The sequence below is a fragment of the Oncorhynchus nerka genome, linkage group LG5, assembly GCF_034236695.1.
Source record: "Oncorhynchus nerka isolate Pitt River linkage group LG5, Oner_Uvic_2.0, whole genome shotgun sequence".
In the NCBI taxonomy this organism is placed as follows: domain Eukaryota; kingdom Metazoa; phylum Chordata; class Actinopteri; order Salmoniformes; family Salmonidae; genus Oncorhynchus; species Oncorhynchus nerka.
Genome location: NC_088400.1, coordinates 58,158,026 through 58,183,025, shown reverse-complemented (window position 1 = coordinate 58,183,025; position 25,000 = coordinate 58,158,026). Strand labels below are relative to the sequence as shown.

Sequence of the window (25,000 nt, the reverse complement as noted above, 5' to 3'; positions counted from 1 at the left end):
CTATGGTGACAAGTGAGCTGAGATAAAGCAGGGCTTTACCTAGCAATGACTTATAGATGACCTGGAGCCAGTGGGTTTGGCGACGAATATGAAGCCAGCCAACGAGAGTAAACAGGTTGCCGTGGTGAGTAGTATATAGGGCTTTGGTGACAAAACGGATGGCACTGTGATAGACTACATCCAGTTTGCTTGTTGTTTGCAGTTGGAGGCTATTTTGTAAATGACATTGCCGAAGTCAAGGATCGGTAGGATAGTCAATTTTGCAAGGGTATGTTTGGCAGCATGAGTGAAGGATGTTTTGTTGTGAAATATGAAGCCGATTCTAGATTTAATTTTGGATTGGAGATGTTTAATGTGAGTCTGGAAGGAGAGTTTACAGTCTAACCAGACACCTAGGTATTTGTAGTTGTCCACATATTCTAAGTCAGAACTGTCTAGAATAGTGATGCTAGACGGGCGGGCGGGTGCGGGCAGTTAGTTTAACTTGCATTTAAGAGCAGTTGGAGGACACGGAAGGAGTGTTGTATGGCATTAAAGCTTGTCTGGAAGTTTGTTAACACAGTGTCCAAAGAAGGGCCAGAAGTATACAGAATGGTGTCGTCTGCGTAGAGGTGGATCAGAGAAGAATCACCAGCAGCAAGAGCTACATCATTGATATATGCAGAGAAAAGTGTCGGCCCGAGAATTAAACCCGGTGGCACCCCTATAGAGACTGCCAGATGTCCGGACAACAGGCCCTCCGATTTGACACACTGAACTCTGATCTGAGAAGTAGTTTATGAACCAGGCGAGGCAGTCATTTGAGAAACCAAGGCTGTTGAGTATGCCAATAAGAATGCAGTGGTTGATAGATTCGAAAGCCTTGGCCAGGTTGATGAAGTCGGCTGCATAGTATTGTCTTTCATCGATGGCGGTTATGATATCGTTTAGGACTTTGAGGGTGGCGAGGTGCACCCCATGACCAGCTCGGAAACCAGGTTGCATAGCGGAGAATGTACGGTGGGATTCGAAATGGTCGGTGATCTGTTTGTTAACTTGGCTTACGAAGACTTTAGAAAGGAAGGGTAGGATAGATATAGGTCTGTAACAGTTTGGGTCTAGAGTGTCTCCCCTTTTGAAGAGGGGGATGACCGCGGCAGCTTTCCCATCTTTAGTGATCTCAAACGATACGAAAGAGAGGTTGAACAGGCTAGTAATAGGGGTTGCAACAATTGCGGCGGATAATTTTAGAAAGAGTTGGTCCAGATTGTCTAGCCCATCTGATTTATAGGGGTCCAGATTTTGCAGCTCTTTCAGAACATCAGCTATCTGGATTTGGGTGAAGGAGAAATGGGGAGGCTTGGGCAAGTTGCTGTAGGAGGTGCAGAGCTGTTGACCGGGGTAGGGGTAGCCAGGTGGAAAGCATGGCCAGCAGTAGAAAAATGCTCATTGAAATTCTCAATTATTGTAGATTATCGTAGATTTTTTCTTTCAAAAACAAGGACATTTCTAGGTGACCCCAAACTTTTGTGGGTTGGTAAAGATACAATTATATTGATAAAAGCCACAATCTATCTGCAATATTAAAGCTGATCTACCCCCCCCCCCCCCCCCCCACACACACACACACACACACACACCCACACACTCCTAATTGATGGTGAATAACAACAACTTATTCTAATGCATGGCCTGTGTTACCAAACAAAGCATTCCTCCTACACAAGCCTCCACGGTTTGGCTTTATAAAGAGCATTTTGGAGAAGTGCTGAGCAGTGCGGTGTTACCTTGTAGGCCTTCATGATGTCCACAGTGTCCACGGCTGTCTGCTCCAGCACCCCCTGGTTCTGCAGCAGCGTCCGCACTGTCTCTTCCATCCTGCACATGCACACACACACACACACACACACACACACACACACACACACACACACACACACACACACACACAGAGACGGAAGAAGAAGGGGGAGATTGGTTTAGAGCCAGCAACACAAGAGCGGACGGTGGGTTTTGGATCGTACCCCAGTCCCTTCCCACCACAGTATGTGGTACACCACACGATGTGGTGCTGAATGGGTACATATGGTGCTGGGGAGGTTCAGAAGTGCATCCACTGAGGCAGAGTATTGCCTGCCTGCCTGCCTCTGCCTCAGTGACTCTATGGGACTTGTGATTACTGTTGTGCCTCGATTTTTGTGCCAAATAATGATTTCTCTCAATGCAAACCAGAGACTTTTACCCCACAGCCTATATCAATATTCTACACCTCACCCCTGATTCCCATATGAATTACTACAATGGTATTACCTTTTGCTCTACATTCTCCCCTGGCCTATTCCAGGTTTTAAAAAAACACATCCAGCGAGAGTTGGATCTTTAGGGAGATTGTCTAGGATAGGGCTCCCTCCATTGACCCGGCTGAAAATAGGCCTACAAGTCAGAGTACAAAGAGATGGAGTGATGAAACCACAGTGACATTTCAGGAGAGGAATACCATTGTGGAGCAGGGAGAGAAGGCCAGACTTTGATAAAACGAAGGCGAATTCCAAATCATCACACGGACAAAGCCAGGGACACAGCCAGGGACCTAGCCAGGGACCTACCGTAGCCAGGTACATGACCATGGGATGGACAGATGGGTGTGTCACAAGAGCACTATCTTAGGAACGGAATTCAACATTTCATGGGCAAAGAGACAGCAAAAGGACAGATAACATCAAGTTATCTTGACAGCATTAGGGAAACCTACTTGTGTCTCACTGAATTCCCTGTCAGTGTCAGTCACCTTTAAGTGGTGACACTTTTGATCCTCCCTTCAACAGTTGACAGTTGACACTGTTAATTGTTCCGGTCTTTAACACACTCTGGAGAAGACAACTCAGCCACGTTTGTTTTGTTTGTTGTTTTGTTCTTACATCTGAGCTCAGGGAGATTTTGCCTGTTTTCCCATCGCGGTTTTCACAGTTGAACTGTTGCACGACGGCAAAGCCGCGGCTTCAGCGTAGGCAGGGCTGTGCTCTGCCATCGTAGTAGCCACGCAATCTGGCAGGCTGAGTTGAAAGCCAGAGAAAAGCCGGCTATAATCAGGCCTAGCTAGCTGACTGACTGAGAGGCTGAGTGAGTAGTCAGGTCTATGGCAGATTGTTGTAGCCCTCCTAGGACACTGTCCTTAATTACTGTGGTCAGGGATAAGGGGTGTGGGACTGGGACATTATAGTCAGGCCAGGTCAAGGACTTTATGACTGAATGACATACTAAATCAGATTAGTATGGTATTGGAAGTAACCAACATGGAGTAACTGACTCATTCAGAGTTGATTGACTTAACATTAGTTGGGAAGCTAATATGGCTGAGCTGAAACACAGTGGGATTCAGTCATCCTCTGCACAAACCTACCGGTGTGTCTACAGTATGACCAGGGTCATGAGTTTTTACTGGTCAGATCATGTCGTAAGAAATAACTCCTGGCCCTTACTTTGATTCACTAGATGAATAGGAGAGCAAAGGCATTACTTACCCAATATTTACATTGATACTGTATTATGAAAGGTTATAAAAAATAAAATAAAATCCTGCTTCATCAAAACAACTTTATTTCACTATTTCATTCCCTCAAAATCTTTTCTTCACAAAAAAACAAACATATTCAAATCAGATTCTCCACATTCTCCGCCACATTACCAGACAGACAGAACGTCACTGTGTAGAGAGGTAGTGGTCTGACCCCGGTGACCTCTACATGGCTAAGTGACAGGATGATGGGGGCCTTTGATGTTCCTCTCCTCTGGCTGGCCTGTGTTGTGGATGAGGACTAGGGGCTCTAGGCCGGAGGTCTGGTGGCTGCGGCTAGCCAGCACCTGAAAGGGTCTCTTTGTGTATTTTTAATAGGGGCTGATTCAGGGCAGATCACGAGAGCACATGGTGTGCCTCAAAAGTCCCAACAAGCAATGCTGGACACGCCCAGGCCCATTCTGAATCTACAACCTGGCCAGGAGAGATGGGCAGAGCAATTCCCCTGCAGCAAACACGCTCGTACACACGCGCACACACAAGGCTTCCAGTGCTGATTTGAAAGGAATGACTTCAACATGCGTCGGATTCCCCAGACTGTTTGGTCACAGGGTCCTGTATGTGCACCATATAAGCAGAGAGAGAGAGAGAGAGAGAGCAGAGAGCAGAGGGGGATAAAGGGACCATGGATATGGATGGAAGCCACTGCAGAGTGGTACCAAAGTCTGACTTCATAGTACATGCTGAGCTACAAGGTGCCTGACACCATACTGTGATGGTCAGAATGCTATTCTATGAATCAGGAATGTCCAGGACCAGTTGTAAATGCTCTGGTGACCAGCTTATTCTAATAGTTAACCAATAGCTACCCGGAACATCTGCACACTGTATCTTTTGACTCATCACATACGCTGCTGCTACTGTTTATTATCTGTCACTTTATTCCTACTTGTATATGTACAGTACATATCTACCTCAATTACGTCGTACTCCTGCACATCGAGTCAGTACTGGTACCCTGTGAATATAGCCATGTTGTCGTTACTCGTGTATTTACTCCTCGTATTATTTTTCTAGTATTTCTCTTTTTTTCTCTCTACATTGTTGGGAAGGGCCCGTAGGTAAGCATTTCACTGTTAGTATCCACCTGTTGTTTACAAAGCACGTGACAAATCCAATTTGATTCGATTTAATGCCATGGCGTGGTAACGCCATGACAATTCATAAAGCTATGACAAGTCGTAACGCTATGACATGATGTAATGCTGCAGCATTGGCATTCAAAAGCTACATATGAGAGGAAGCCAAACAAATCTTTATCGGGTATCTTTTCAGCTACTAGCCTACAATTTACATATGACACATCTCATCCCTCAGCACCATACATGACTAAGGGAGATTAGCTACACACACAGTGACCTGAAGATAACATTTAGTTCTATTGTCTCTGTCGTCCTCTTGAAAGGCAGGTTCAAGTTTAGCTCCCATTAATTCTAACCACATTTCTCCCTCCGATTCATCTGGGGGGAGCATCACAAATAGGACTGTCTTGGACAATTACCCCTGATAATCACATTTTGATGGTGTACTGATTAGGAATTATAGTGTTTTCTGAAGCTATTTAGTAGTATAATTTGCGAGGACAGGGGAGGGAGATCCACGGGGTTGTTTTGAGCGCTTAATGCTTTTAAAAAAAAGATGGTTTATATGTAATCAAATAGAGTGAGAACGGTTTAAAAGATCCTGGGTGTTTATTTCATTTATCTCTAATAATAAACTTGGATTAAGATCCTAACTGTAATCCATCGACAATTTCAAAACATCCTCAAGTGGCACATGCGCTGTTTAATATAGGCCAGAGTCTATGATCTTTAACTCCCCAACAACTTCAGCCATTGCATTTGTCTATGATATTAAATGTAATAACATTGCCATTTAAAATCTGGTGTGAATTTCCTATTTTTGTGTGAAACACTTCAATCTCTACGCTATCAACTCTACTTGATGTCAACCCAACCCATTAGAGCTGATAACAATCAAAGTGGAAAAAATGCTGTGAAAGATAGCTTTGATTCTACGCGCAAAAAAAAAACAACATAAATCTGTGTCCGAACAGATTTGACTTAATGTGGTTACAATCTCAGTGGTTGTACGTGACCTTCTATTGAGGACCTCACTGGAGAAGAGGGAGGAAGGGAAGGATGGAGGGATGGATTAAAGAAAGCAAAGCCTGACTCGTTTGACCCCCAGACTGCAACAGCTGGATTTCAAACACGTCGGCAACAGCCAGGAAGTACAATTAAGTCTCCAATCAATCTCCAGCCCCAGGTATCAGGCACACACACACACACACACACACACACACACACACACACACACACACACACACACACACACACACACACACACACACACACACACACACACTCCAATGGGGAAAGGAAGCCAGATGTCTGAATGAGCTGAATGAGGTGTGTTTGACAAGTCATCAGAACATGCAAACCATTGATGGACCAAACTGGCCTGTTAGAGGTAGAACACCCTGTGTGGTGGTCTCCCCTGCTTCCTGTGTCTCACATTACTCATGTCTCAGCTGCTTTCAGATGGCCCAAACATTGACACAGAGATTTGCAGCTTCCTGCCATTAAAGCCATGAAAACGTTCACCGCCGTCCAGACTTCAAATGGGACGCCATTTTTATCACCTGTCAATAAAAACTATCAAGCGCTATTCCGGGTGTAGAACGGATACTAGTGAAATTAAATTAGTTCTCAGAGGTACCTCTAACAATGCTTCATGCAAAACCAAGGATTTAGCAAAAGAACGACACACACACACACACACACAGATCTTTAAAACGCTCACACTGATCAGATTGCCTCAACTTACCCCATGTTGCTGAATTTGGGTCCGTTGGGGTTCTTACAAACATCCTTTCTCCTAAACAATGCCACAAACACCGTGCACACTTCCCTAAGCTCCATGGGGACAAGCAGACGGACCAGCCAGCCAGCACTCAGAGAGAGCACTGCTCTCAGCACTCAGTGTCACCGGATGACCCAGACACAGATCAAAATGTGGGTCCGCTAAAATAGGCCAGTCAACAATCATACAAGCCTGAGTGCTTTTCCCATCGAACAGACACTGCCAGCATGTTTGGATGGTCGTCCGTTAGCTGGTCGCTGGCTTGGAATCATGAACCACACACAACCCGCAGGCCAGTCTCAACCAGTCTCGCTTTCTATGAGGTGGCCTGCCTTGTGGTGGGGTCATTATCCAATCCCTATGCTGTCCCAGTCAGGATCATGGTCTGGTAAGGGAAGTCCAAAGGGAGGGAGAAGTAAAGGGGGAGGGAAACCCTTTCCCATATGTCTCATGTTAAGCCTGAGCCAGAGGAGGACAGCCCCTGCTGTGTCGACGCTACGACCAGGGATCAGGTCTGTGGCCACAGGGGGGAAGCCAGGATAGGGATCACTCAGCCTGGGATGAGTGTGAGGGATGGATGGGTGGAGGGGTGGATGGATGGATGGATGGACAACAGACATGTGGAGCTTTATTAGCTGCCAGGGATTAGGGAGGCTGAGTTGAAACCAGCACTTTCTATTGCTATGTAAGTCACTGCTGTGTCGTCATGTCAATACTGTGCACAAGCAATAATCCCACAAATTGACAGACGGGCAGACAGACAAAGACAAACAGACGTATTTCTCAGGACACATATTACCATGATAGAGAAAGAGTGAGACCGTGAGCTCACGGGTTGGATTGATCTATCTGGCTACTGCAGCCTCCGGGCTCATTGGGAAAAGCCATGGTCCAAACTCTCACTCCATCAACACGGTATTAGGAGCTGAGCTCTCCCAAACCCCCCATTAACCAGGTTTGACAAAGGCAGAATTTGAAAAGTCTTGAGCCCCCTGCCCCCCCCAAAAAAAGAGTAGGGAACAATCATCAGGTTGTGGCTGGATTGGGGTCACGAGGGGTCACCATGACTTGATAGATAAATATTATTATCGCCTTATCTTCACCTGGCAGCAGCTCCTGGAAAACTCGCCCAAACTATCCGACTCAGCATTGCGAAGTTCCATTTTTCCGGTTGAACACTCTTTTTCTCATTTCCACTAAATCTCTTCCACCTCTATAAATGCATGTAATTGCCCGGCAGGCCGATAGATTAAGCTAAGCTTTATCCTCTTTCAAACTTTTGTTTTGTGTTTTTTCGACCAGAATGGGTCATTGTAGTGGGGACTCTCCTGGCCTCTACCCTCTCCTCCTACCTTAGAAGGCACTGAGAGACCTGGACCCCTAATAAAGCCCTCCGGACAAATGCTGTTGGCGTCTCTGCACTCGTTCTCTGACCAAGCGATACACATCTAGTTTTGTTTAAAGCCGAAAACGGGGAGGCATCGTTCCCCTTTAGCACAGGGGAAGCATTACAAATGCCTTAAACCCTAGGACCACTGGCTCTTTCAAGTCACCTTTGACCCCTGACAATGAGACATGCATGACGGGGAGGCAGGGGGACATCAAAGGGACGAGTGAGACAGTCAGAGGCCAGGCAGGCCAAGGCAGTCATGTCACTGTTTTACAGCCTCCTATTCTTCTGAGAGAGATAACGACAACCTCCAGGATGCTTCCACCATTTTCATTTCATTTGAGTGAAGTACCGTGTCACATAGGGTACAATTCTCACAAACATGCGACCAAAAAGTCACTGCACGGACATACGGATAAGACTTAGTTAAGTTAATTCATCCACCTCTTTTCCCTCCTTTAGTTGAGGTTGGAGTTCAAGCAAATCCATTATGTTTTTCCACGTGTACATCTCTGGCCATAGGAAGCAGTTAGCAGTGAGCTGGGAGCATAGGAAGCAGTTATTAGTAAGCAGTTAGCAGTGAGCTGGGAGGCTAGGAAGCAGTTAGCAGTAAGCAGTTAGCAGTGAGCTAGCAGTGAGCCAAGGGGCTCCCAGCAGAGTCCGCTAGCCCTCTGAGGCTCCCAGGGGATCTGCGGTAGGGTTATGTGCATGTGTGTGTGTGTGACTGCATATTTGCGTGTGAAGGGTAGCATGTGTGGCCCACATGCAGCACAGAATATCACTGACGGGCCCCAGAGGAGACACTTAGGGAGGATGACAGGAGGAATCGTATTACTCCACAGCACAGCTGTCACGTCCTGACCTTAGTTCCTTTTTTATGTCTATTTTAGTTTGGTCAGGGCGTGAGTTGGGCTGGGCATTCTATGTGTTGTTCTATGTTTTTGTATTTCTGTGTTTGGCCTGGTATGGTTCTCAATCAGAGGCAGCTGTTTATCGTTGTCTCTGATTGAGAACCATACTTAGGCAGCCTGTTTTCCCACTATGATTTGTGGGTAGTTGTTTTCTGTCTTTGTATGTAGTTTACCAGACTGAAATGTTTCAGTTGTTCTTTTTGTTACTTTGTATTTTTAGTGTTCAGTACTATTGATTAAAATGACGAACACTTAACACGCTGCATATTGGTCCGATCCTTCCTACTCCTCCTAAGAAGAGGAGGAAAACCGTTACAACAGCCAGGAGCACAGCAGTCCCGCAACTGGGTCCCCCCCAACGTTTTTATTGATCAGCATTCGGGATAATGTATTCGGGATAAGGTTTTTGAAAAGGATCCAAAATGAACAGAACAAGGCGGAAGCGTCCATTAACACAATAGCAACGGCTATAGAGGAGAAAGAAACCTCACTGGCTCAACCCTCGAAATAAATGACTTTAGTAGCGGCTATTAAGGCACAAGTGTCTCTATGCATTGACCATGCGTATCAGTCTACGTGCCTGATCATGTGATGGACAGGTGTTCATATTACGCCATAGACAGCGCCCGCCCACCCGCCTGCCTGCTTGCCTGCCTGCCTGCCGCCACCAGATCCACACAACTTCCATAAGGTCACTGCATATTCCATGTCACTGTGCCACAGGCAGTCTGCTGGTCTGCATCCTATCCAGCGGCAGCCCTTTGAACAGTGGCAAGACAGGAAAGCCTTGATCATGTGTGAACCAACGGATGCCCTACTTTCACACAGGCTTGTAATCTGACCTCGTTTAGTACGCCTGTAAAATATCATCATAACCAACATGGTTAATCCGTAGCGGAAGTGAATTAGTGTGTGTGTGTGTGTGTGTGTGTGTGTGTGTGTGTGTGTGTGTGTGTGTGTGTGTGTGTGTGTGTGTGTGTGTGTGTGTGTGTGTGTGTGTGTGTGTGTGTGTGTGCACGTGTGTCAGTGTCTTAAGAGTGCAGATTAAAGTAGAGTGTGTGTATCAGGTCTTGGTTACAGACATAGATTACACAGTGCTAATAAGTATATTTTTGATCAGTGATCTCCCCTCCAACTAACGACTCTGTCACCACTATACAGTAATGATAGACAGACTGTTTCATCTGAATAACCTCTCCAAGTTGATCAGCCTCTGAAATTAAATAACATTTCAAAACTTCCCCTAATCCCCCTAAATAAACTCAATCATTCCAATTCCCTGACTACATTGGAACTCCTGTAACTCGGTTAATTGCGGCACAAGGGAGGGTGGGGACAGGGAAATATAAAATCATAAACAAACAAACCCTCTAATAATGTGGGTGGTTTAAATATAGAACTGACACTTATTATCAGTCTAACCGTCTCCAATCCATCGCTAATGTGTCTGACGGCTGTGAGTGGAACAGCAACGTCTGATGGCTGTGAGTGGAACAGCAAAGTCTGATGGCTGTGAGTGGAATTGCAAAGTCTGATGGCTGTGAGTGGAACAGCAAAGTCTGATGGCTGTGAGTGGAACAGCAAAGTCTGATGGCTGTGAGTGGAACAGCAAAGTCTGATGACTGTGAGTGGAACAGCAACGTCTGATGGCTGTGAGTGGAACAGCAAAGTCTGATGGCTGTGAGTGGAACAGCAACGTCTGATGGCTGTGAGTGGAACAGCAAAGTCTGATGGCTGTGAGTGGAACAGCAAAGTCTGATGGCTGTGAGTGGAACAGCAACGTCTTATGGCTGTGAGTGGAACAGCAACGTCTGATGGCTGTGAGTGGAACAGCAACGTCTGATGGCTGTGAGTGGAACAGCAAAGTCTGATGGCTGTGAGTGGAACAGCAACGTCTTATGGCTGTGAGTGGAACAGCAACGTCTGATGGCTGTGAGTGGAACAGCAACGTCTGATGGCTGTGAGTGGAACAGCAACGTCTGATGGCTGTGAGTGGAACAGCAAAGTCTGATGGCTGTGAGTGGAACAGCAACGTCTGATGGCTGTGAGTGGAACAGCAAAGTCTGATGGCTGTGAGTGGAACTGCAAAGTCTGATGGCTGTGAGTGGAACAGCAAAGTCTGATGGCTGTGAGTGGAACAGCAAAGTCTGATGGCTGTGAGTGGAACAGCAAAGTCTGATGGCTGTGAGTGGAACAGCAAAGTCTTATGGCTGTGAGTGGAACAGCAAAGTCTGATGGCTGTGAGTGGAACAGCAAAGTCTGATGGCTGTGAGTGGAACAGCAAAGTCTGATGGCTGTGAGTGGAACAGCAAAGTCTGATGGCTGTGAGTGGAACAGCAACGTCTGATGGCTGTGAGTGGAACAGCAACGTCTGATGGCTGTGAGTGGAACAGCAACGTCTGATGGCTGTGAGTGGAACAGCAACGTCTGATGGCTGTGAGTGGAACAGCAAAGTCTGATGGCTGTGAGTGGAACAGCAACGTCTGATGGCTGTGAGTGGAACAGCAACGTCTGATGGCTGTGAGTGGAACAGCAAAGTCTGATGGCTGTGAGTGGAACTGCAAAGTCTGATGGCTGTGAGTGGAACAGCAAAGTCTGATGGCTGTGAGTGGAACAGCAAAGTCTGATGGCTGTGAGTGGAACAGCAAAGTCTGATGGCTGTGAGTGGAACAGCAAAGTCTGATGGCTGTGAGTGGAACAGCAAAGTCTGATGGCTGTGAGTGGAACAGCAAAGTCTGATGGCTGTGAGTGGAACAGCAAAGTCTGATGGCTGTGAGTGGAACAGCAAAGTCTGATGACTGTGAGTGGAAGAGCAACGTCTGATGGCTGTGAGTGGAACTGCAAAGTCTGATGGCTGTGAGTGGAACTGCAAAGTCTGATGGCTGTGAATGGAAGAGCAAAGTCTGATGGCTGTGAGTGGAACTGCAAAGTCTGATGGCTGTGAGTGGAACAGCAAAGTCTGATGGCTGTGAGTGGAACAGCAAAGTCTGATGGCTGTGAGTGGAACAGCAAAGTCTGATGGCTGTGAGTGGAACAGCAAAGTCTGATGGCTGTGAGTGGAACTGCAAAGTCTGATGGCTGTGAGTGGAAGAGCAACGTCTGATGGCTGTGAGTGGAACTGCAAAGTCTGATGGCTGTGAGTGGAACTGCAAAGTCTGATGGCTGTGAGTGGAACTGCAAAGTCTGATGGCTGTGAGTGGAACAGCAAAGTCTGATGGCTGTGAGTGGAACAGCAAAGTCTGATGGCTGTGAGTGGAACTGCAAAGTCTGATGGCTGTGAGTGGAACTGCAAAGTCTGATGGCTGTGAGTGGAACTGCAAAGTCTGATGGCTGTGAGTGGAAGAGCAACGTCTGATGGCTGTGAGTGGAACTGCAAAGTCTGATGGCTGTGAGTGGAACTGCAAAGTCTGATGGCTGTGAGTGGAACAGCAAAGTCTGATGGCTGTGAGTGGAACAGCAAAGTCTGATGGCTGTGAGTGGAACAGCAAAGTCTGATGGCTGTGAGTGGAACAGCAAAGTCTGATGGCTGTGAGTGGAACAGCAAAGTCTGATGACTGTGAGTGGAAGAGCAACGTCTGATGGCTGTGAGTGGAACTGCAAAGTCTGATGGCTGTGAGTGGAACAGCAAAGTCTGATGGCTGTGAGTGGAACAGCAAAGTCTGATGGCTGTGAGTGGAACAGCAAAGTCAGATGGCTGTGAGTGGAACAGCAAAGTCTGATGGCTGTGAGTGGAACAGCAAAGTCTGATGGCTGTGAGTGGAACAGCAAAGTCTGATGGCTGTGAGTGGAACAGCAAAGTAGCTTCAAAGAATATCAAATGAGACATTTTTTTCCTCAAGACACCACCAGATGTGCGGGGTGTGGACCAGCGCCACAAATCAACTCTGCAGCTGCTCAGACCGAGGGGCCCTGTTTGAAATGCTTCAAATGAAACACTTTGGGGCTGGTTTTGGGTGTTTGATTAGCCTACAAGGGCATTGATCTTTGAACATGAGTGCACACAGACGCAATCACTGAGCTCACTGGGAATCAGGGGAATGTGTGTGTTAGCTAGCTAGCTGTGGCCGGGCGATAACTCGCCGGTACAACTGTGGCCCAGGAACGCGCTAACACACTAACAGGGGAGGGCATGACCATGGTCTGTATTGTTTGTATAGCCTGACCCTATGGTCTCTCTCCTCTCCTCCCTTCCCCTCTCAGACCGTGGTAATAGTGGGGGCCAGCTTCAGCAGTCTGAAACCAAACATGATTCTCCAAACAACACGTCTGGACTTGAACGTCCATCCACTCATTTCTGCCTGTTTGCATCATCCTACCCCCCTCCATCAGTAGCGTGCAGACAGAATACTCCACAGAGTTGTAAATCTAGACCAATAGTCATCATCTGCTGTTGTTATTAATACTCACAAGCCTGTAGTCCATATGTCTCCCATATCCTGACAAGGAACACAACTTGTGGAGGCAAAACTGATTGAAAGTCAAGAAGGAGAGCATAGGTCAGTATGTTGGAGTTAGGTATTTGATTAGCCAGCATATTATCGCAGGTGGCCATGACCTTATACACAACACATAGGCTTTAGTATGCAGGTTTATGAGTTCTCCAGCATGCTACCGAGTATTCCAGAGTACAGTAGACAAGTGTTGAAGACAAATAGAGACAGTGAGAAGCAGAACGAGCCCGGATCTTTCATTACCTGAAAACTGCTTCCCTCATCTTCAGGCCAAACCCTAAGTGGAAACTTTTGATGGGGGGCCCCAGTGGCCCTCGGGTCCCCCGGTCTCTGCCTGTCCACAGGACATCCTGTCTGACTGTAGGGAGGAGGGAGGGGTGGAGGAGGGCTAGACAGCTGAGGGTGATGTGACTCAGGCTCTCCTTAAAATCCAGTCCAGTCTGGTCAACTTCTAGTGAAGTCCATACAGCCACTTTCTTTCACCTCCATCTTCCGCAACTTGTCTATGTAACTCTGCTCCTGTCCTACTAACTGGTCAAACTTCAGCCCTCGAGAAGTTGAGAGGGCTCCTGTTAGTTGGTCTCCCGTTGTCCTCTGTCCTCTTTCTACAGTGTCTGGCCAATGTGTGTGTGTAAATAGCCTACAGGGTGGGCTGTGTGGGCTCTAAGTCTTCTACTAATCCCTGAGTTTTAATGACGACCAATCTGGAAGCTAGCTCCCTGAGGGCTGACCCAAGTCAGGGGCCGACCATGTGACCTTCCTGCTGGGGTCTCCTCCCCTTTAATGCTCAGCTGGATAGGGGATGGGGGAGGGTGTGCGTGTGTGTTGGTGGGGTTCGAGGAGTGTGTGAGTGACCAGTCCCTTAAGGAATGCAGACCTGCTGATCTAAGGACAGACATGAACACAAAGGAAAACACAAAACTGGGAACCGAGACTATGACGTCATTTTGTGTACAAAATGGAGAAGAAAGCCAGACGACCAACTACTGAACGATTGTTTTGATCAGGTTCCTGCCCTTACATTCACCTCCCAAAAAGAAAGCACCGAGGAAGCAAACACACATCCCCGCTGGGGCTAGTAAGAAGCTGTGCTTCCCTGGGGTTCGTCTGGCTTCACTCTTAGGCATTCTCTGATGTGTGTGTTTTTTCTATTCCCTGATCAGAGAGAAGGAAGGAGGGAGACAGCGAGGTGCTACAGATCTAATAAGGAGCTCATTAACATAACTCTCTCATATCATCACAGAACACCTTGGTCTTCCAAAACAGAAGATTGGAAAGCAACCTGGTCTCAGAGCATTTCATATTATTCTGTAGGTAAATCTGGGACACTCCATTTAGTATGATATGTTACGTTTCATATGGTATGTATTAATTTGTGGATGTCCATCACCCATTTTGTATGATATGTTACGAATTACTATTCATATTTTATGTTTACAAATTTGCTAAACAAATGATATATTACGTATTCTAACTAGGTGGCTAATGTTAGATAGGTTAGGGGTTAGGGTTAAGGTTAGGGGAAGGGTTAGCTAACATGCAAAGTAGCTGCAAAGTAGTTGAAAAGTTGGAAATTAGATAAAATGCTAAAGTTGTCCATGATTAGATTCACACTCAAAACTTTTGGTTTACTAGACATTCACATTTGGGTTGCTAGACGTTGCATTATACGCCTGTCCATCCACCTTGACTAACCACCCTACTTTCGTTTTTGTCTTAAGTAACCATACCAAACATAACATATCATACTAATTTGAGCATCCCGAATTTACATTTACTATGTTACGTCTAGTCTATGAGACCAGGCTGTGGAAAGGCAAAACTAAAACAGACTCGAATAACTTCACAAAAAATGGTGTCATGTTATGTTAAAGGAAGTTCGACTGAAAAAATATGGTTCTGTTACATATAGACAGCCCTTTAAGACAGGCCCATAAAGGCTCATAACATTGTTATAAAGCATTATTCCTGCAGGGTTTGAAGGTTTTACCAAAATATTGATATGTGTTCGTGGTATTTTATCTTTATCCTATTTGGAGTGGTCCTTTATAAGATGTTTCATGACTGAAAGTTAGAGGTTCTATTCTAACCTTATTTCAATGCACTTTCATCATTCAATGTGACTTCATTAAAGATACTCAAATACATTTTTGCCAGTCTATTTAAGGCGGTTATCACATATAGCCCTCTTTAAAAGAACCGATCTCAGTCCTCTTTAAAATGAACTCTGGGGTAAAACTTTTTGGCAAAAGAACTCAGTTCTCTCTCTATTCTCACTGCCCTTGCCTTTGAATGAGGACTCAACTCTTTTGCCAATTCACTTCACCTATTTTGTGGCCCGAGTCCTCTTTGAATTCACATTGTTATGTTTAGAAAGGAACTCATATTTTTTCCAGACATTCACCTAATGCATTCTGGGTTTTAACAAAGTGCTGGAGAAGCCATTCCATCTGAACATGTTATCAGACAGCTAGATATACCTACTCACATTTTGGAAGCTAATAGACTGCATTTATTTAAAATATGAGGCATAATAATAATGATCAGAAGATAATATTTACATGAATATACACTGCTCAAAAAAATAAAGGGAACACTTAAACAACACAATGTAACTCCAAGTCACACTTCTGTGAAATCAAACTGTCCACTTAGGAATCAACACTGATTGACAATACATTTCACATGCTGTTGTGCAAATGGAATAGACAACAGGTGGGAATTATAGGCAATTAGCAAGACACCCCCAATAAAGGAGTGGTTCTGCAGGTGATAACCACAGACCACTTCTCATTTCCTATGCTTCCTGGCTGATGTTTTGGTCACTTTTGAATGCTGGCGGTGCTTTCACTCTAGTGGTAGCATGAGACGGAGTCTACAACCCACACAAGTGGGTCAGGTAGTGCAGCTCATCCAGGATGGGACATCAATGCGAGCTGTGGCAAGAAGGTTTGCTGTGTCTGTCAGCGCAGTGTCCAGAGCATGGAGGCGCTACCAGGAGACAGGCCAGTACATCAGGAGACGTGGAGGACGCGGTAGGAGGGCAACAACCCAGCAGCAGGACCGCTACCTCCGCCTTTGTGCAAGGAGGAGCAGGAGGAGCACTGCCAGAGCCCTGCAAAATGACCTCCAGCAGGCCACAAATGTGCATGTGTCTGCTCAGACGGTCAGAAACAGTCTCCGTGAGGGTGGTATGAGGGCCCGACATCCACAGGTGGGGGTTGTGCTTACAGCCCAACACCGTGCAGGACGTTTGGCATTTGCCAGAGAACACAAAGATTGGCAAATTCGCCACTGGCGCCCTGTGCTCTTCACAGATGAAAGCAGGTTCACACTGAGCATATGTGACAGACGTGACAGAGTCTGGAGATGCCGTGGAGAACGTTCTGCTGCCTGCAACATCCTCCAGCATGACCGGTTTGGCAGTGGGTCAGTCATGGTGTGGGATGGCATTTCTTTGGGGGGCCGCACAGCCTCCATGTGCTCGCCAGAGGTAGCCTGACTGCCATTAGGTACCGAGATGAGATCCTCAGACCCCTTGTGAGACCAGATGCTGGTGCGGTTGGCCCTGGGTTCCTCCTAATGCAAGACAATGCTAGATCTCATGTGGCTGGAGTGTGTCAGCAGTTCCTGCAAGAGGAAGGCATTGATGCTATGGACTGGCCCGCCCGTTCCCCAGACCTGAATCCAATTGAGCACATCTGGGACATCATGTCTCGCTCCATCCACCAACGCCACGTTGCACCACAGACTGTCCAGGAGTTGGCAGATGCTTTAGTCCAGGTCTGGGAGGAGATCCCTCAGGAGAGCATCCGCCACCTCATCAGGAGCATGCCCAGGCATTGTAGGGAGGTCATACAGGCACGTGGAGGCCACACACACTACTGAACTTTTACATCAAAGTTGGATCAGCCTGTAGTGTGGTTTTCCACTCTAATTTTGAGTGTGACTCCAAATCCAGACCTCCATGGGTTGATACATTTGATTTTCATTGATAATTTTTGTGTGATCTTGTTGTCAGCACATTCAACTATGTAAAGAAAAAAGTATTTCAAGCATATTCCATTCATTCAGATCTAGGATGTGTTATTTTAGTGTTCCCTTTATTTTTTTGAGCAGGGTATTATTGATAACAGAATAAATAGCAGAATAATAACTGCAGATGAAATAATGCTGTAATTGAAAATTGTACACCCAACGCCCCTTTAAGAGCTAGCATTGAATCACCAAAATATGTTGTTGCCTTCCTACACTATTCAAACCCCATAATTGAATAACAGTTTACAAGGCTCTCAGCCTTTATACAACATATTGCAAAAAAAAAAAATCTCAGAACATCGTGTCAGTATAAAACTCCAAACAAATGTTGTAATGTCTGTGCATCGCTAATCAATATCCAAAAACAGCACGTTTTCTTTCTGCGAACCTACACGTCATCATCTTCTCTCTTTGTGAGGGGATATGTCAGAGGAAACGGTGTTGCAGTAGTCTAGTGTGTGGTGCCGGAATAATGAGAAGCGAACCTGGGGAGCTTTGTGTTCACACTGCCCTAAAAAAGGGAACCGGCCAGTGGAGATGGTCTCAGTTCGGGTTTGCTTCAGGGGCACTTCAGGGGCACTTTTGAGGGGTCTGATTTCCTTTGGAGTGTTCACACTGCACAAAAAGAAGTCTGCAAAAATTGTCTCAAACAGGCCAAGTGTGAAAACACCCTAAGAGATTAGATGTCAACCTCCATAATTCCTGGATATTATCTATGAGTACACATTCATGGGATGAGGCTATCCTCTTCTGATGAGAAATGAATGGTAGGCTATGTCTGCATCCCAAATTGCACCATATTCCCTATATAGTTCACTACTTTCAAGCAGGGACCATAGGGCTCTAGTCAAAAGTATTGCATTATGTAGGGAATAGGGTGCCATTTGGGACGTAGAATGTGTTGCCTAGCTGTATGCAGGGCACGTAGGTCCTGCATCCCAAATGGCACCATATTCCCTAGATAGTTCACTACTTTCAAGCAGGAACCATAAGGCTCTAGTCAAAATGAGTGTATTATGTAGGAAATAGGGTGCCATTTGGGACGTAGGATATGTGTTGCCTAGATGTATGCAGGACACATAGGTTCTATCCTTGACAACCAAAGAAACAGGTACAATGGAAGGTTATTTCACTGGAGAATCAGATTTTAGTGGGATTGCAAGTAATAATTCAGGTAACAATATAGTAATGAAATGCCCTTTTTGGATGGCACAAAATGCTCAATCATCCTGAACTAAACACTACACACAGTGTGTGTATGTGTGTCAGTGACTTACGAGTGCAGAGCTGGCATTATCAAGTGGGTCAAAGGTTCAGGCTGAAGACAGTGTGAGCAGTCTGCTGACTGACTGGTTTGCTGGCTGGTAAGCTCATAATTAAAGTGACCACACAGATGTCCCATCTGCCACTACGACCACCGCCACACATTACTGGCTCTCATGTAAACATGATAATCCAATGAGAGGCCGGGTACACATGCAAAACACACACACACACACGTACGCAATAAACACACAAGCACACACACACACACACACACACACACACACACACACACAGACACACACACACACACACACACACACACACACACACACACACACACACACACACACACACACCGACGCAGCCAGACACTCCAACATACAAAAACAAACATTATGTATTCAACAAGACACTGAGTCTCTCTAAACCCATTTATCTCCTCTATGTCCTGTAACTGCAGGGAAACCTCCTTTAATAGGCACTGAAAGGTACAGAAACAAGAGCAATACAATGACAAAGAAACACATTTCTAGCCATGCCTGTTGAAATTACTGGCATCCACCACCACTGACAATGAGCAATACAGGGAGAATTATACCAGTTGAGCAATGCCAAGCACTTCATCTCCTATAGTGTTCAGTGTGGTGGGAAAGTGTCTTTCGCTGAGCATTATAAGGACATAATGGAGTCCCCGTCTACATTGTTCTTCCACAGTCAAGGGGCCGAGGAGGCATGCAGTCATCCACAGGAGTCACAGCCAATAAGAACAATCCGTCTGGAGAGAGGCAACCGCCTGGCGACGGAAGCATCTGTCACAAAGGGACTAGAGCAGGACCCAATCACAGATAAGCCTAATATATTTTCCCCCTACACACATACATGCACACCCAGTCAAGCCTGCCTCGCTTATTCGGGCTCTGGGACATCGGGCGTCGTTATGCTAACGCTATCAGCTGATTCATTGGTCCACGCCAGCGATAGCCCAGAATATAAACAGATCTGAGATCAGCCTAGACTCTGGATGATGTGACAGAACACATAGTAAGGCTATGGCTGGTTGAGTCAGACACTGATTGGGGATCAGACTGATGGCAGCCATAACTGAGGCAGTCAGGGAAGGGGCGATATGAATAGGGACAAAGACTGGCGACAGGCACTTATGTAAACAAAATACGATGTCTCCGCCGCTCACTGACTTTTATTAGATCTCTGTGTTGAATGATCTGCGCCCGATTCCTCAGGCATTATTCCATATGGGGGGGGGGGGGGCAGCTAGCTACTATACAGACACACAATAGCAAGTCTGAGCTGACTGTGTTGTCTGTGCTGACTGCAAAATCTAATCCATACTGAACACCCACATGGATAAAGTAATTCCGCGACAGAATGAATATGTTGATGATACGCATATAGATAGTGGTGACAGGATGCCACAGCCAAGACTGAACATGATACGGAGTTGTGGGGCATGTTGAGCTTGTGGGCTGGAACGACAATGTCCCATGATGATTGTTTAACCATTTCTAGTCCATTAAGTTTGACACCATATAGAATGATTGGGTTCTAAGTTAATTAACGTTTAATTGATGTGCATTGCAGTGTGTTAGCCATCAAGGCTGCTGTGAATGCGGCTGAGTGAAGCGGGTGAGTTGCCACAATTGCCACTACACTGTAACACATCTGACATTCCTTGGAGGCATGGGTTCGAATCCCACTTCTGACATCATTGTTGTTGATTTTGGGGTCCAGACGCCTTGACCTTGGGCAGCGACAGGAACCACTAGCCCACAAACACCCTTTGGAGAGCAGTTTGCGGTCTTAAGAACATCAGATTTCTTACAATACTCATTTATTTTCATTTATTTATTTTTTTACCTTTATTTAACTAGGCAAGACAGTTAAGAACAAATTCTTATTTTCAATGACAGCCTAGGAACGGTGGGTTAATTAACTGCCTTGTTCAGGGGCAGAACGACAGATTTTTAACATGTCAGCTCGGGGATTCGATTTTGCAACCTTTCGGTTACTAGTCCAATGCTCTAACCACTAGGCTACCTGCAAAACTTAGAGAAGAAACACTAATACCATAGCTGGACTTGTACCATAGCTGGACTTGTACCATAGCTGGCCTAACCCCATAGCTGGACTAACCCCATAGTTAAACACTACATGACAACAATGACCCACCACGTTTAGAGGTCATTCTGCGCAACTAACTCCAGACAACTAACTTCAGTTACAAAGTCAGACTATTTTAATATGACAGATTTTCCTCACCCAATTTAAAATGGGAAGATAAGCGCTCATTCTAAAAATCCACGGGTTATTCTCGTAAGGCAGTGCATTGAATGACTATCTCCTAATTATGACATCAGTTCCGAGCTGAGTGGTGCTGAGTAGTGAATTCTTTCACATACTGTCACACCTCAATGAGTCTGTAGCAAGAAGGAAATGACCATATAGTAAAGGGGAAATGGAGTCTCGAAGCAGTAGACATTCTTCACGGTCAGAGAACTGACAAAGACTTCATTCTTACTTCATTTTAAATGCTGGAGAGATAAAAAAAAAAAAGTGTCTTTCAATACAGTCAAGGTTGACTGATGAAGTAATACACCAAGAGATAGGTCTATATTCTCCAATGAAGTGGAGAAAGGTACGAGGAGAGATGGACTGCAATAAAAATTTCTCGGCACAAAAGATTTAAAACAGAGATGGCTAATGAACCAAAGACAGTGTAATTTTGGGGGGTGTACATTAAAATTGGCTCCTAGTTTGAAACCTGTGGCAAAGTCTGTTGCATTAAGGTCTTTGGCATTACGTCAATGGGTACAGTAGTGAAATCTGATGGTAGCATGCACAGAATGTATCTAGGCCTACAGTATATAGGTTGTGTCTGACCTGTGTCATGCTACTGTGGTACAGTAAGCTGGTGGAGCCTACTGGTCTGTTGTCATGGTGCGGTGTGTGTGTGTGTGTGTGTGTGTGTGTGTGTGTGTGTGTGTGTGTGTGTGTGTGTGTGTGTGTGTGTGTGTGTGTGTGTGTGTGTGTGTGTGTGTGTGTGTGTGTGTGTGTGTGTGTGTGGACCAGAAGTCCCCACAAGAATAGTAAATGGAAAAATCCCCACCAGGTCAAATGCTATTTCTAGGGGGTTTAGGGTTAATGTTAGAATAGTGTTGGGGTTAGAATTAGGTTTTGGGTTAGGGTTAGGTACTAGGGTTTGGTTTAGGGTTATGGTTAGGTTTTTGGGTTAAGGTTAAGGTAAGGGTACAGGTTAGGGTTAAGGTTAGGTTTAGGGGTTAGGGAAAATTGGATTTTGAATGGGACTGATTTGCAAGGTTAGCTGCGCAAGACTGTTTGTGTGCGCTCGTGCGTGCATAGGGGCTGCGTGTTACCTGGAGAAGTGTTGCTGTAGTGAAACCATCTGCGCTCGGCCCAGCTCCGACTCGTCCGTCACCTCCCGAAGCCGCTTCTCACTGTCCAATCGCAGGCGTCGTTCTTCCTCTAGCACATGAATCAGCTTTTGTCGCTGTGGGGGAAAGGACAGAGTCAGGTTAGCTGCTGGTTTTAATATGTGTTGTTACCAGCCAACACAGGTAGAGAGATAGAAAAGCCACCAGCAACATAGACTAAAGTCTGAGTATGAGTATCTACATGTCACAAATATATTTTTCATAATATCCATTTCATAATATCTATGTCATAATATCTATGTCATAACATTTATGTCACAACATCTATTTCAGCAGTGCATTTGTAATTTTACAGTTCAGGAGAACCATACCATGTAACTAGAGCTCTAACTAGAGCTCCTAAAGCCATCCCAGTTGCCATGGCACAAAATGGATACCTAGTGTAATGCAGCACCCTTAACTGTAATAAAACGAAGATGTTGATTCAAGTGTACAATTGTAAGGCAACCAGCAATCATATTGCAGCTGTGGTAATAAGTTACATCTTGAACCCTGATGACCTAACGCTGATACACAATCGATGTCTCAGTTGTAATCAAGGCTTAAAAATCCTTCTTTAACCCGTCTCCTCTCCTTCACCTACACCTACTGAAGTGGATTTAACAAGTGACATCAATAAGGGATCATAGCTTTCAACTGGATTATCCTGGGCAGTCTATGTCACGGAAAGAGCAGGTGTCCTTAATGTGTTGTACACTCGCTTAAACCCTGCTGCCAGAATCACAGTGGAAAACAACTGCACTAACGCTGGATTTGTCTTTCCTAAACGTGGTTTTGAAAGACTCCACTGCAGGCTCACTGCTGAAAGATGATCAACTTTCGCTATAGAGTCTCGGAAAGTAGAAAAGCTTCTGAACATCCATTTTCTTTTCTATGATCCTAATTGGAACATGCACTATGTCCTGAAGCCTCAGAAGTTGCTCCTCCAGAGAGAAAAAACAGTCCTCGGTTCAGATTCTACACTTCAGATTCTACACTTCAAAGGCCGTGCGGCCTGGCCTGCCGTCCTGTCTGGCCATCTCAAGGAAGAGGTTTCAAGTCAAAGATAACGTTGGGGTTCTGTGTGTGGTAAAGTTGTGTGGGGCCAAACACTGCCTGCTTTACATCTAAACGTCCACAACCTGGTTGAGTTTGGGGTTTCCACTTGAAGACACTGTACAACTGAAAACATGATGTGGAGATAATTAGTGCACCAACTTCCCTATAATCTGTCTCCACGTGGCCAAATGAGTTACAGGAAGTGACAGATGTAACTATTGATCACTGCATGCTGGGTAAGCCTCTTAGCTGTACAGTAGGTTTAACCACTCAACCATCTCCCTCTGTCGAGGGTGTAATACGCTTCTTGCCAAAAAATAAGGTTGTTATCTTTTGGCAAAAGAGAGGCCTTGACAATGTGTTGAAAACAATGACGGTACAAAGTGAAAGGAACACTGCCACTACCTCGCTCTCCAACTAATGTGCATGAATCGAGGAGCAAACTGAAGTGAAGAGGAAATTGGACATATCCTCCTCATATCCGCCAAGAGTTGCTGAATTTCCTCTTCACTTGAACACTCTAACATACAGTACAATATTAGGGGGCTGTGATCATAGCAAAGGAAAATCGTGCCTGGAATAATGCAGATACTGAGAACCGTTCTTTATAGCATGTTTCATGGACATTCCATGATATATCTCATTCACAGTGAAGGTTATAGGGGATGCCTCGAAAGGAAGGAAAGAAAAGGGGATACCTAGTCAGATGCACAGCTGAATGCATTCAACCAAAATGTGTCTTCCGCATTTAACCCAACCCCTCTGACTCAGAGAGGTGCGGGGGGCAGCCTTAAAATTGACATCATCGGCGCCTTGAGCTTTTGTTGTTGGGGGTTAACTGCCTTGCTCAAGGGCAGAATGGTAGATTTCTTTCCACCTTGTTGGCTCAGGGATTCTAACCAGCAACTTTTCGGTTACTGGTCCAAACGCTACACAGCAAATAGCCACCAAGGCCATGGGTAGCTGACTATGGCTGTCTTACAATAGAGGGTGAAATGCATCATGTGTGTCATTCACACTGAACATTGTAGTGAATGCTTCAACATAGACTACAAGCCCATGGGAAGTTGACTGAATATATGGATGTCTTAATAATGTATTATATGGACGTCTCACTGTACGGACGTCTCACTGTACGGACGTCTCACTATGCGGACGTCTCACTATACAGACGTCTCACTATACGGACGTCTCACTGTACGGACGTCTCACTGTATGGACGTCTCACTATGCGGACGTCTCACTATACGGACGTCTCACTGTGCGGACGTCTCACTATACGGACGTCTCACTATACGGACGTCTCACTATGCGGACGTCTCACTGTGCGGACGTCTCACTATACGGACGTCTCACTATGCGGACGTCTCACTGTACGGACGTCTCACTGTACGGACGTCTCACTGTACGGACGTCTCACTGTACGGACGTCTCACTGTACGGACGTCTCACTATAAGGACGTCTCACTGTGCGGACGTCTCACTATAAGGATGTCTCACTGTACGGACGTCTCACTGTGTGGACATCTCACTGTGCGGACGTCTCACTATACGGACGTCTCACTATGCGGACGTCTCACTGTGCGGACGTCTCACTATGCGGACGTCTCACTGTACGGACGTCTCACTGTACGGACGTCTCACTGTGTGGACGTCTCACTGTGCGGACGTCTCACTATACGGACGTCTCACTATGCGGACGTCTCACTATGCGGACGTCTCACTATGCGGACGTCTCACTATGCGGACCTCTCACTATGCGGACGTCTCACTATGCGGACGTCTCACTATGCGGACCTCTCACTATGCGGACGTCTCACTATGCGGACCTCTCACTATGCGGACGTCTCACTATGCGGACCTCTCACTATGCGGACCTCTCACTATGCGGACGTCTCACTATACGGACGTCTCACTATGCGGACGTCTCACTATACGGACGTCTCACTATGCAGACGTCTCACTATACAGACATCTTATAAAAGCATGCCTCCCATCTCCTGACGTCCTTCTGTTCT

At 45.9% G+C, this 25,000-nt stretch overlaps 1 protein-coding gene across 3 annotated transcripts in view; it reads right to left on the bottom strand.

Moving 5' to 3' along the window:
* Positions 1 to 25,000, bottom strand: part of LOC115129725 (nck-associated protein 5-like) — a 164,973-nt gene that overhangs the window by 56,664 nt on the left and 83,309 nt on the right. For all 3 annotated transcript variants that reach the window (XM_029660386.2, XM_029660389.1, XM_029660387.2), the window contains 2 exons: positions 21,867 to 22,000; positions 1,767 to 1,857 (listed from right to left, as the gene is read on the bottom strand). In XM_029660386.2, coding sequence (XP_029516246.1) covers positions 1,767 to 1,857; positions 21,867 to 22,000 — 225 coding nt within the window. The remainder of the gene's footprint in view (positions 1 to 1,766; positions 1,858 to 21,866; positions 22,001 to 25,000) is intronic.